At 28.5% G+C, this 13,627-nt stretch overlaps 2 protein-coding genes across 5 annotated transcripts in view; both read left to right on the top strand.

Annotated features, from left to right (window-relative positions):
• Positions 1 to 9,207, top strand: part of LOC123008648 (potassium voltage-gated channel subfamily H member 6-like) — a 58,127-nt gene extending 48,920 nt beyond the window's left edge. For 3 of the 4 annotated variants that reach the window (XM_044404575.1, XM_044404574.1, XM_044404577.1), the window contains 7 exons: positions 4,334 to 4,527; positions 4,577 to 4,736; positions 4,787 to 4,897; positions 5,116 to 5,184; positions 7,984 to 8,398; positions 8,444 to 8,588; positions 8,634 to 9,207. In XM_044404575.1, coding sequence (XP_044260510.1) covers positions 4,334 to 4,527; positions 4,577 to 4,736; positions 4,787 to 4,897; positions 5,116 to 5,184; positions 7,984 to 8,398; positions 8,444 to 8,588; positions 8,634 to 8,672 — 1,133 coding nt within the window. In that variant the 3' untranslated portion in view covers positions 8,673 to 9,207. The remainder of the gene's footprint in view (positions 1 to 4,333; positions 4,528 to 4,576; positions 4,737 to 4,786; positions 4,898 to 5,115; positions 5,185 to 7,983; positions 8,399 to 8,443; positions 8,589 to 8,633) is intronic. The other variant, XM_044404576.1, reaches the window with a different exon arrangement.
• Positions 9,208 to 12,051: 2,844 nt separating this feature from the next.
• LOC123009071 (gustatory and pheromone receptor 39a-like) lies at positions 12,052 to 13,038 on the top strand. Its single transcript, XM_044405190.1, has one exon. It carries the CDS (start codon positions 12,052 to 12,054, stop codon positions 13,036 to 13,038), a length of 987 nt encoding a protein of 328 aa, XP_044261125.1.
• Positions 13,039 to 13,627: the final 589 nt, after the last annotated feature.

The raw sequence follows: 13,627 nt of genomic DNA, 5'->3' as shown, positions 1-13,627 counted from the left end.
AAATTTAAATTTAAAAATATAGTCCTTATTTTTTATCATTAAAACGATTTATTTTTGTTGTAAAATGAAGAATTAAATTTAAATTCATCATTTCTGCGTTCATTTGTACAATTGTCTCATTATTGTTAATTTGTTGGTAACAGTAATTTTTTATTTCCAACTGAGAACACTTTTCAATGCAAAAGTTTGCGATTTTGTTACTAAACGAGAAAAAGGTATACATTTTTCAAAGTTAATTGAGGAAACAAATTTAAATTTATGTATCATTTTTGAGTAATTTTTTTGGAATTTTGAGAAAAACATTGAGGAATTGATGGCCATTTTAGGTGAGTTGACAAAAAATCGTTTTTTTTTTATTCAGAAAAGCATGTGTTGTCGTGCTTTTTCATTTACCTGATTTATAGCTTTTCATATATCAGAAAAAAAAACCATTCGCAATTTTTTATGTTTCATATTTATTTTTTCATCAAACAAATTGAAATGTTATGCATGACAAGGTTTTTCATGCAAATTACAAACCAAATCGTACTTTTAATTAATAACAAAAAGAATGGGCGGAATTTGAGTTTTTAATTATTCTATAAACTGAAAATTTTCACAAAATTTAACAAAATAAAATAAAAAGTAAAAATTTGGAATTGCAAAATCACTTTTTTCCAGGTCAGTGAGGGAAACAAATTTAAATTTAAAAGTATAGTCCTTATTTTTATCATTAAAACGATTTATTTTTGTTGTAAAATGAAGAATTAAATTTAAATTCCTGATTTCTGCGTTCATTTGTACAAATTGTCTAATTATTGTTAATTTGTTGGTAACAGTAATTTTTTATTTCCAACTGAGAACACTTTTCAATGCAAAAGTTTGCTAAACGAGAAAAAGGTACACATTTTTCAAAGTCAATTGAGGAAACAAATTTAAATTTATGTATCATTTTTGAATAATTTTTTTGTAATTTTGAGAAAAAAATTGAGGAATTGATGGCCATTTTAGGTGAGTTTTTTTATTCAGAAAGGGATTTGTTGTCGTGCTTTTTCATTGACCTGATTCATATATCAGGAAAAAAGACCAATCGCAATTTTTTTATATATTTATTTTTTCATCAAACAAATTGAAATTTAATGCATGACAAAATTTTTCATGCAAATTACAAACCAAATCGTGCGTTTTAATTAATAACAAAAACAATGTGCGGAATTTGAGTTTTTAATTATTCTATAAACTGAAAATTTGCATTGTTTTTCACCAAATGTTTATTTAGTTTGTGCTATTATTATGATTAGTAAACATGTTTTTGAGAAAAAAATTTAATTAAAAGTTTGACAGATTTGTTTAGGCAGAAGGTAAATATTGTTACATCCCACGTCTAAAACAGCTTCAACACAACCTCAGGCTAAGTTTAAATGTCACATAAAGTCAATATGATCCATATATAATGTTAAAAAAATTCATAACTCGCAAATTATCGTTTTTTTTTTACTTAATTACTCTCAGAAAACTTCTTATGTTTACTATTTTTATATAAAAAGTTCATTAACTTGCAACTCAAATTTATCGAGAAAATATGTAAAAGCATCATAACTCTTAAAATATTCAAAATTCCATAGTTTTCTACACGTCAATCAACTTACCGGAACATTTTAAATATGCATAGTTCAAAACATTCAAACTTTGGTCCTTAGTTTCTAACTAAACTTAATAAAACTTAATAAAATACAAATTTTACTTGATATTTTACGATAAAAAACTCATGCTTTTATGTTTATGCTCTGTTTTTGCTTTTTTATTTTTGTGTTTTTTAGATTCCTTCAAGTGCATCTCAATCAGTTTTGAAGTTTTAAACCTTTAGATTTTTGACAAAACTATGGAATTATTAGCATTAACTCTTTATGTTTAGTACCGTTGAAAAGCACATTTAATTTTCTATCCTATGAAAAAAAGGTGATTGTTCTACGATCAATAGTTATTGAAAAAATTGCTGATAAGGTAAAACATACATAAAATATAATTATGACTATAACTCCTAAACAACAGCAAATTTTGCATGTAACACTTGAAATTTTCCAAAGATTTAACAAAATATAGGTATATAAAAAATAAAAATTTGAAATTCCCAATGAGGGAAACAAATCTAAATTTAAAAATATTTTCCTTATTTTGTAAATAAATTCTAAAACGAATTATTTTTATTGCAAAATGAATTAAATTGCGTTCATTTGTACAAATTGTCTAAACATTGTTAATTTGTTGGTAACAGTAATTTTATTGCCAACTAAGAACACTTTTCAATGCAAAAGATTGGGATTTTGTTACTAAACGGGAAAAAGGTATGAATTTTTCAAAGCCAATTGAGGAAACAAATTTAAGTTTATCATTTTTTTTTTAATTTCGAGAAAAAAATTGACGAAATAGTCTCTTATCAAACGTTAATTTTTCGTAGCTAATTGGGAAAGTCAATTTAAATTGCGTCTTTTTCAAAGCAAATTCGAATAGAATTAAAACAGTTTTTTATAGCCAATCAGTGAGGTTTTTGCAAAATCTTGAATTTGATTGGTTGGACACTTTCCTTAATTTATTACAAGGGCCAATAATAATCATTTCGCATTCACGTCATTACCACTGTCGTGAGGACAAACCGGTTTTTCTTTCTTATTGGCCAAAATCCGACAAAAACCTAGCAACGATAAGTAACTCCACCCATTTAAAAAATCGTGAATAATTATTGAATTCTGAATCGAATTTTTACAACAAATCAGCGTTTAGTGTAAGTTATCTTTCTTTAATTGGATCTAATTTTGCAAAATGGGTGGAGCGAACCACAGAGCCAATATAAATCATGCAAGGTTCGATTATTAGACCAATAAAAAGTAATAGATTATTCAATGCGTTAAAGTTGAAAAAATATATAATTACGACTATAATTTCTAAACTATAGCGAATTTTGCATTTAACAAATAAAATTTTCACAAAATTTAAGAAAATAAATATGAAAAGTAAAGATTTGAAATTGCAAAATTGGTTTTTTCAAAGTCAATGAGGGAAACAAATTCAAATTTAAACATATTGTTCTTATTTTTTATCACTAAAACGATTTATTGCTGTTACAAAGTGAAGAATTAAATTAAACTCATCATTTGTGCGTTTATTTGTACAAATTTTCTAAATATTGTTAATTTGTTGGTAAAAGTAATTGTTTATTGCCCACCACAATGCAAAAAGTATGCAATTTTGTTACTAGACGGAAAAAAAGATATGAATTTTTCAAAGCCAATTGAGGAAACAAATTTAAATTTATGTATCATTTTTAAGTTTTCTTTTTTTGGAATTTTGAGAAAAAAATTGACGAAATAGTCAATTTTTCGTGGCTAATTTGGAAAATCAATTTAAATTGTGTTATTTTCAAAGCAAATTCGAATAAAATTAAAACAGTTTTTTTTTATAGCCAATCAGTGAGGTTTTTGCAAAATCTTGAATTTGATTGGTTGGACACTTTTCTTAATTTATTACAAGGGCCAATAATAATCATTTCGCATTCACGTCATTACCACTGTCGTGAGGACAAACCGGTTTTTCTTTCTTATTGGCCAAAATCCGACCAAAACCTAGCAACGATAAGTAACTCCACCCATTAAAAAAATCCTGGATAATTATTGAATTCTGAATCGAAGTTTTACAACAAATCAGCGTTTAGTGTGAGTTATCTTACTTTAATTGGATCTAATTTTGCACAATGGGTGGAGCCAACCCCAGAGCCAATATAAATCATGCACTTTCGATTATTAGACCAATAAAAAGTAAAAAATTATTCAATGCATTAAAGTTGAGTGTCATTGGTCGATCCTTAGCCAATCAATTGCGACTTTTAAAATCAACCAATCAGAACAAGTCTTAGATTTTTCGACAAGAAAAAGTAAAACAATTAAAATCTTTGTTTCTTTGAAAAATAATTATTTGAAGAATAAATCTTAATTATTTTTTTTTACTGTCAAAATTTGACATTCTCGATTGTTGTCCATTTTCAATAATGTTATAATAAATAGTTATCGAAAAAAATAAATAAAAAAAGTAAACTTGTTGATGGAAATTGTGAGAATGATTAAATTTTAAATGAGTTTTTCTTAGAAACCATAGACTTGAGTGCAAAAAATTAATTAAACCGTGATTTCCATCGACTTTCAAGCCTCGTTGAAGTTAATTAGTAGCGCTTCCGGTTATGTGGGATCAGGATTTGAACCGGAAATAACAACACACTAGATTACAAGCAAACTTTGCGACTCATGCTTGTACAAATATTGTATTTGGTTTATTAGTTGTTATGACTTGTGTTATTTTTCAGGCAAATATGATATTTTCGGGGAAAACCCGTGTTTACATCCCACATTGGGAAAATCGAGCTGTAACGTTCGGGCTTTGACGTACTGTGATTTACATAAGATACATAGAGATGATCTCCTAGACGTGCTAGAACTCTACCCGGAGTTTTATAACCAATTTATGAATAACTTAGAAATTACGTTTAATTTAAGGGATGTAAGTATCAAAAATTACGCGTTTTTCCCCCTACTAAAATGTGATTTAGGAGGAGCAAGCCGGTGTCATCCCTCGTCGCTCTTTCTACCCCAAAAATCACCCCAAAGAAAGTCGTTTTTTCCGCGGAGTTAACTCAAATGGCGTTTCAAGTCGGGGAAACTCAATGACCGGACGACAAGACTCCCAATACAGCGACGAGTCCGAATCAGGTAAAAAAAAAAACTAGAAAAAAAAAGTATGCAACTCGGGTGTTTTCCAGGACATGGAATTCTAGAATTCACCACTGAAAAAGCCGGTCAAGATGTGACACCAATTAATTTGGATTTCGGCGAAGAGAAGAAAAGATCGTCCACTTTAAACTCAATTACAGGTAATTAATTTCCATTAATTAAACTAATTAATAAATTAATCCGAAAATTAAATTGGTTCTTTTGACAGTTTTGATGTGCTCTCCCCTTTTTGCTCGTTATTTCGGAACGAACCTTGTATTAATTTTTATTTTATTTTATTAATGACACAGTTTAAACGATTTCATAGCCAACTGTGTCAGTAATAAAAGGAATTTTATTGCATATTGACCGTGTTTAGGCATGCTATCACAGCTCAAAAGAAGTATACCCGATCTAAGGTTACACAAAACGCATCAACCGCTCATAGGTAAGATATCTGTTTATGAAATACACTCTACACTGTTTTATACCGGGTGTAATTGAAATACGACATTGAAACGTTGCTTTGAAGCTTTGAATTTAATTGAAAAGTGAATAGGCGGATGTGAAATCCGCTTATTTGCTTAAATGAGGGATTATTTCAACAAAAACGAAAAAACACGGATTACCTACAGTGTTTTTTTTCTGCGTGTACAATGTGCAAAAAACGTATTAAATTAATGTAATGTAATAATCTAATTCAGTTTCATGAAGTTTTAAGAATTTTTTCAAACTTGGAAGGTCTGAGTCATTGCCGACCCATAAAAGTTTGTCGCATCAAAACTAGATATAATAACTTTTTGTCTTGTTTATCTTAGGTTTTCAATCTTTGTCACAATTTGGCAATTGACAATTATTTTGATATTTTTTTCTCAATTTTAGTAAATAAACGAGAAAAAAACGGATTACAATTTTTGCTTCACAATGTTCAAAAAACGTATTAAATTAATGTGATTTAAAATTGCTACTGAAAAAGTTTAGTTTCGCAGAATTTAAAAAAAATGACTCGGAGAGCAATAAAATAAAGTTTCAGTGTTGTTTAACTTAAATTTTTAGGTTTTTGTCACGATTTGGTAATCAACAAAAATTATTTAGATACTTTTTTCCTCAAATTCTAGAAAAACGGGAGACTTGGAAAGGAAATTTCCGGTTACTTTAACAAAAACGAGAAAACCACGGATTTCATTTTTTTCTGTTAGTACAATGTATAAAAAACGTATAAAATTAATGTAATGTAACAGTGTAATTAAAAAAATCAGTTTTATGAAGTTTTAAGAATTTTTTCAAAGTTGGAAGGACTGAGTCATTGCCGACCCATAAAAATTCGTTGTGTCAAATGTAGATATAACTTCGATATGAATTAGCTTTTTAAGTTTTTATCACGATTTGGCAATTGGATCGAATTATCTTGATACTTTTTTTTACAAATTCTAGTAAAATGAGAGAATTGGAGGGTAAGTTTCGGAACGACTAAATCATTGCCGACTCATAAAAATTTGTCCTGTTAAAACTTGATGTAATGAAATTAAGATTTAGTGTTGTTTAACTTAGATTTTTAGGTTCTTGTCGCAATTTAGTGATCAACAAAAATTATTTTGATACGTTTTTATTCTCCAAATTTTAGTAAAAGGAAGAATCGGATTACTTTTTTCTGTTAGTACAATGTACAATAAATGTATAAAATTAATGTGACGTAATAATGTAATTAAAAAAATAGTTTTATAGAGTTTTAAGAATTTTTTCAAAGGCGGAAAAACTGAGTCATTGCCGACCCTTAAAAATTCGTCACATCAAAACTAGATATAATGAGTTTTAGTGTTGTTTGACTTAGATTTTTAAGTTTTTATCACAATTTGGCAATTGATCAGAATTATTTTGACACTTTTTTCACGAGAGAATCGGAGAAGTATCGGATTTTTTTAACAAAAACGAGAAAACACAAATTACAATTTTTTTTCTGTAAGTGCAATGTATAAAAAATGCACTAAATTTTGAAATGTAATAATGTAATAGAAAAAATTCAGTTTCATAAAGTTTTAAAAATTTTTTCAAGAAATTTGTCGCATCAAAACTACATATAATAAGTTTTAGTCTTAGATTTTTAGATTTTAATCATGATTTGGCTATTGACAAAAATATTTTGATATTTTTTTTTCCAAATTAAAGTAAAACAAGAGCAAGTATTGGATTATTTTAACAAAAATGAGAAAAAACACAAATTACATTTTTTTTCTCTTACTACAATATACACAAAACGTCTTATATTAATGTGATGTAATAACGTAACTAGTTGTTATTGAAAAAGTTCAGTTTCACAAAGTTTTAAAAATTTGTGTAGTCGCAAAGACTAAAACGTTGCTGACCCATAATTGGCAAGAAATATTTTGATACTTTTTTGTTCAAATTCTAGTAAAACGAGAAAATCGGAAGGCAAGTATCGGATTTTTTTAACAAAAACAAGGAAACACAAATTACATTTTTTTCTGTTAGAACAATGTATAAAAACGTATAAAATTATTGAGATGTAATAATGTAATTGAAAAAATTCAGTTTCATAAAGTTTTAAAGTCGAAAAGACTGAGTCATTCCCGACCCATAAAGGTTTGTCGCATCAAAACTAGATATAATAAGTTTTTGTCGTAGATTTTTAGATTTTGGTCACGATTTAGCAATTGATAGTAATTATTTTGCTACGTTTTTTTCCCAAATTTTAGTAAAACGGGAGTAAGTATTAAATCATTTTAATAATGTAATTAATTGTTATTGAAAAAGTTTAGTTTCACAAAATTTTAAGAATTTTTTTATTCAAAAAGTCTGAGACATTGCCGACTCATAGAAATTAGTCGCATCAAAACTAGATATAATCAGTTTTAGTGTTGTTTATCTTAGATTTTTAGATCTGTCACAATTTGGCAATTGATAAAAATGATATTTTGTTACTTTTTCCCCAAATTCTAGTAAAACAGAAGAATCGGATGGCAAGTATCTTAAAATTGTGTCTGAAATTTCAAAATTTTAGGTTACAATTTAGACCAAATAGTTATTAGTTAGACCAGTTGGCGTAGTAAACGTATTTCAAGTGCATTCGGTACTCTTTTGTTTCTCCCAACCCACTCGATTCATTTAGTGTAAATTTCCTCATCGTTGCTCTCGCACCTCTCTCTTCTATATATGTATGTATTTCGCCTTGGTTGCATGCGCATGTTGCCCCCTTTGGTGCCCCCATGTAACCTTTCATGTCTTGCAGCCCAATCGACGCCCCCTTCCAGCCACCGTATCCGCACCATCCGTCGCCAATCCTCCGTGGGGACCTATCAGGACTCCGCCCAGCAACAGCCCCCGCCCCAGGTGCCCATCTCTAGCAGCACCAGTTATTACACCAACAGCCCCTCTTCGCCCCACCATGAAGCCCCCCAACATTCCACACCAAGCCCACTCGAAAACATCCATTCGAAATTGGATCAGTTGACGAGGAGGATCCAACAGCTGGAGGAGAGTCTCGCGGGGGATGTTAAGACTATTCTGGGGCTGTTGCAAAGGGGGCACGAAGTGCCCGAGTATGAAAATCTAGATCCTAGTAGAATTAGGTACACGTTTCAAAGGTCGGTGAGTGAACCTAAACCGATCTCGAAATGTCAACAGCATTCCCAAGTACTACATAGGTGAGGCACATAGTCAACAAGAGTTGCATACTAATTTTTCTCCAGGTTTGCTTCGTTTAATAAAGCTTTTGATTTTGATAAGTTTCAAGACCCATCATGGACTGATGTGTTTGTAAGCAAGGAGAAAGATAGTAAAGAAGACAAGACAGCCCCAATCGCCAAATTAGAGTCACTCGACGAGCTTGATTTGGTAAAAAAACACAAATTACGGGTTTTTGTTCAATTATTGTTCCAGGAATCGCCATTGGGGAGTCCGAAAAAACCCAAAAAGTAGCACTTTTGTTGTTGAAACCAGTGAGATTTGTAATAATTAAGACCCGAATTTGGAAAATTCGACATTTTAGTGAAATAATAGATACTTTCAGCTTACAATTGAGAAATTTCCATTTTCGTGCTCGACTGGCGCTGCGTCCAGGACTTATCACTTTAAAAACTTGTGTTACATATCGTTTTTTGCTCTTGTAGGTGCATATCTTGCCTCGGCAATTGCCTTATTTCTCGTAGCAATTCATTTAGCAATAAGTTGCGTCCGTTTGTCGCAGTGCCAGTCCTCGAGCTAAATATCCGTCGCAAAATCTACGATAAGGTTGATCTTTTTGTAAAAAAGGTGGTTAAATGAAAGACAATTTCAAATATTTCCCTAATTGTTTGTTGAAATTATTTGTTACGCTTGTTTTTCGCATCAAATCGCTTTTATGAAATTTTGTAAGCACAAATTATATGTTTATACACAATTTTATCATATTTTTAATAATATTATGTAAGACAAAATCATTACTCGTCACATGCCCCTGAATAAAGGCATTCGAAGTAAAGTGGTTTTCTGTATTTCCGGTTCGCCTCCCGGCTAACTTTCCTTCCATTCCTCTCATTACACTTAGTTGACATTTAAAAGCGCCATCTTGTAATTCAAAGTGTTACTTTAGCAAACCGTAAAATTTAAGGTTATATAAGTAAGTTACATATAAAATAGCCCCAAAATTCTCAAATTTTTATCTATTTACTTACATAAGGCATTTCACGCTCTTTTAAGGCCACCAATTTTACATAATTATCATTGATAAAAATTTTACAAAATGTGATTTTTGTTTTCAAGGGTTTGCATCACGGCTAAGTTTTTTTATGATTATAAATTTATAAACTTTTATTATAATATACTACTTTGCTCCGTTTCGACAAAAATAAAAAACACTTTGCTTGCTGCACTGTTATTAATTAACAATAATTAATTACAATTACTACAAAAAAAGACAATTGCCAATTGGGGTTTTATTTCTAAAAATAACACATCCTAAACTAAATAAAGCAAATTTTCTTGTTAGTTTAGAAAAAAATCTCTGTTTTTGCGAGTTTTTTGCTTGAAAACACTTTTTGAATTTTGCAATTTTTGGCTTAGTTTAACTAAAGTTTTCTAGATTTTATGAGTAAAGTTAGCGAACTTGAAATTACTTTTTATAGAAAACATTTTATTTTAGACCTACAAATTTACTAATTTTAGAGGGGAACTTCATCAGAGGCGGCAGTGTATTTTTATATTTTATGGTTAAGGAGAGAATTTTTTTTTTTTTAATGAACCAAAAATACGCAAAATCGGGCCACGAACGGGTCTAGAAAAGGAAATAATTTCCTGAAAATTTTGGCTAAATCGGATTAAAATTGAGAGGTGCCAAAAAAAAGGGAAAAATTCCAATCGTAGTAGAAATTTTTTCTGAAATTTTAACACAATGGCAATTACGGGTTCATAATCTACTAAAAAAAGACTTTCAATTCCCTCTAAAACCAGAGTATTCGGTTTTTTATTTTTTGGAATATTATAACTCAATTTTTTTACACTTCCTCGTTTTGTCAGTTGTTTACTGTAAAATTTTAATTGTTTAATAATTCATTTAACAGTTTTTTATTGCCTGAAATTAAATAATAACGTTTGTACAGGTAGGCAACACAAAATGCAAGATTAACTTTTATTAGATGCAAAATAAATTTTAAAATTTAATAGAATTAAAATAGAAAATTGTTTAGTGTTTTTTCAGATGAAATGTCCTTGAATTTTATTTTTCCGAAAGTTTATAACTCGATTTCTAAATTTACTATGACGTGTACAATTGGTTGCCTACCTAAGAAAACATGTTTTGGTTGTTAAATAAAGAATTAAAAAAGAAATTGACTAAAATTGTAAAAAAAAACAAAAATAACACAGTTGCAGTTGTGATTTTGCAATTTTTGCTTTTGTTTTTATAAATTTTTTAAAATTTATTAATAAAAAATGCTCTTTTTTACAATTTTCTTCTTTTGATTTTTTTTTAAATTACCACTCAATTTTCAGGTGAAATATGCTCTAATATTTTATTGAAATAAGCAATAAAAGATATTTCAAACTAAATTTATCGATTTTTCAGAATTGACTTAATTTTGTTTTATTTTGACAAAAATCCTATTTTGTAAATTTTTCTCTGAAAATCGCTTTTTAAACCTAATTTTGCTTTGTTTTATTTTTAATGTAGTTTTCAGCAAAAAAAATTTCGAATTTACAGAAGAAAATAATAAAAATAATGCATTTCCATTTATGATCTTGTAATTTTTTTTATATATCTTTTTTTTAATTTAGGTAGTAAATTTCTCACTAAAAAATGCTCTGATTAATCAAAAAACACATTGCAAATTTAAATTATAAATTTTTCAGCAATGTTTATGCTAAATCTATCAAATTTTATAATTTATTACTGAAAAACGTTCTAAATCTTTTAAATTTAGCACAAAAAAGAGTTTTAAACTTAAATTAGTTTTGTTATTAAAAAATAAATTAAATTGTGTAAATTTTTCCTAAAAATCGCTATAAATCATATTTTAGACCAAAATTTGCTTTGTTTTGAAAAATTCTATATAATATTGTAATTGTTCAGCAAAAAGAACACTTCAGATTTATTGAAAAAAGCACAAATAACGCATTTTCAGTTATGGTTTTTACAATTCCCTCTTTGTTTTGCTAATTTTTTTTGGATTTACCAAGTTTTTTTGTGAAAAACGTTTTAAGAAGACAAAAACCGTATTTCAAAACTAATTTACAAATTTTTTAACATTGTTTTTGTAAAATGTATAAAATTTGAGTAATTATTCCCTGAAAAACGCTCTTAATTTCCCAGAGAGCAATTTGTTACAGACTCATTTGGCGATTTTTAACTTATTGTTTTAAAAAAAATTCTTAAACTTTTTTGAGTTGTTCAATAAAAAACGATCTAATTTATAAAATAAGCAAAAATATTGCATTTTATCGTTGATTTTATTAAAAATTGTGACTTAATTGAATGATTTTTTGCTTTGTTTTTGTAAAATATTTATTTTTTGATAAGAAAATGCTTTAAATTGATCTAAAAAGCGAAAATAATGCATTTAATTTAGGAAAATGTTTGCTTTTTTGGTAAAATTGTATGCGTTTATTGACTTTTTAATGTAAAACATTCTAAATCTATCAAAATAAAACATTTAACAATTTTTTTCTGTATTTTAACCAAAATAAACAAAAATAACCCAACATTATGATTATTAGAATTTTTTCGAATTTATTTACGAAGAATAAATATTTGCCCACACTTTTAATTCCACAAATGGCGTAAAACTCCACTAATTCACTCAGTTTTAATCAAATAATCGTCGAAATGAGTGAGCAGTTGCTAGAACTGGTCTTAAACACACTGAAAATTGTCGGAATTGGGCCCAAAAGTCGCAAAATCTACTCATTTGTGTTCCTCACAATCTTGACCATTTTGGTCATTTTCGCAAGCATCGATCGGCCCTACCTCAAATCGTACACTCACATCAAGGTTGTCGTGAGTGTTTTAATGGATTTCATAGCTTATTTTTTCAATTTTTACACGATTTTGTTTCATCGAGAAACTGATTTTTTCAAAATGTTTTCAAATGAGCCAAAGTTCGAATTTCGACATTATTGTGTTTTTCTAATTGTGAATGTGGTTTTTTGGGTGATTGTCCTCATGTCGAATTACGCTTTCACGCGAATTATCATCCTGAAATCGATTGTGGAAATTGTGATAATTGACGTTGAAATTTACAGTCAATTTTTATTCGGATTTATGATTTTCCTAATTTTGGACATTATCAAGTCAAAATATCGGAAAATGAACCAAATTTTGCGAAATTACCGACAAATCACCTCCGATGAATTTGTTTTTCTTGTTACAAAAATTGAAAGTTTCAGTTTTCAGCTGAAAAATTCCGTTGACGAATTTAATGATATTTTTGGGGTTCCCCTACTTTTGATAATTTCTTATTCGACTCTCCATTTTGTCAATTACATTGACGATTTGTTTTTCTTCCGGTTTGAAAAGTCCAAATTTCAGTTTCTTATCTCAAACATATCACAAGTTTCGTTGATTTTCATCACTAATTATACTCTAATTATAATGTGTGATTGTGTGGGGAAAGAGGCTTCAAATTTGCTTAAAATCGCCCAAAAAGTGAAAACAAGTCAAGGGAATAAATTCGTTTTGGATTGTTTGGTTTTGAATTTTCCGAAATTTTCAGCGGGGGGATTTTTTCAGATCAAAAAATCGACTATTTTCAGCGTTTTAAACACTGTTAGCACGCTACTGATTGTTATGGTGCAATTTGATAAGGATAAGTGATTGGGATATGCTCGAAATCAGACCAATTTTTCTTCGTTTTGAAGTATTTCGAACTTAAATCTGTCGAAAGAAAATAAAACACAATTTAGACTTAATTTTGCTTTGTTTGTGGAAAAAAAACAAAAATAACGCATTTCCAGTTTTGATAATGCAATTTTCATCTTTGTTTTAGTAATTTTTTGTGAATTTAGTAAGTTTCTTGCTGAAAAATGCTCTGATTCTATTAAAATAAGCAAAAATTTTTTCAAGTTTAAATTACCAATTTTTGAACATTGGTTATGCAAAATCTCTCAATTTTTTTCCGTTTTTGCTAAAAAATAGTCTAAATTTATTAAATTTAGCAAAAAAATGACTTAATTTTGCTTCATTTTGAAAAAAAAAATATGTTCAAATTTTTAGCAAAAAACACTTCAAATTTATTAAAAATAGCACAAATAAAGCATATACAATTATGATTTTGCAATTTTCGTCTTTGTTTTTGTGATTTTTTGTAAATTTAGTAAGTTGCTCGCTGCAAAATGCTCTGATTCTATTAAAATAAGCAAAAAAAACGTATTTCAAACTTAATTTACCACTTAATTTACCACTT

Source organism: Tribolium madens, unplaced genomic scaffold, assembly GCF_015345945.1.
Source record: "Tribolium madens isolate multiple individuals breed KSU strain unplaced genomic scaffold, Tmad_KSU_1.1 Scaffold_71;HRSCAF=194;Tcas5.2_LG6, whole genome shotgun sequence".
Classification (NCBI taxonomy): Eukaryota; Metazoa; Arthropoda; class Insecta; order Coleoptera; family Tenebrionidae; genus Tribolium; species Tribolium madens.
The sequence above is the reverse complement of the archived record's forward strand: the minus strand, read 5'-3'. Positions and strand labels throughout refer to the sequence as shown.

What these genes read in the sequence shown, in the direction of transcription:
- LOC123009071 (XM_044405190.1), top strand. Translation starts at nt 12,052, where the DNA reads ATGAGTGAGCAGTTGCTAGAACTGGTCTTAAACACACTGAAAATTGTC.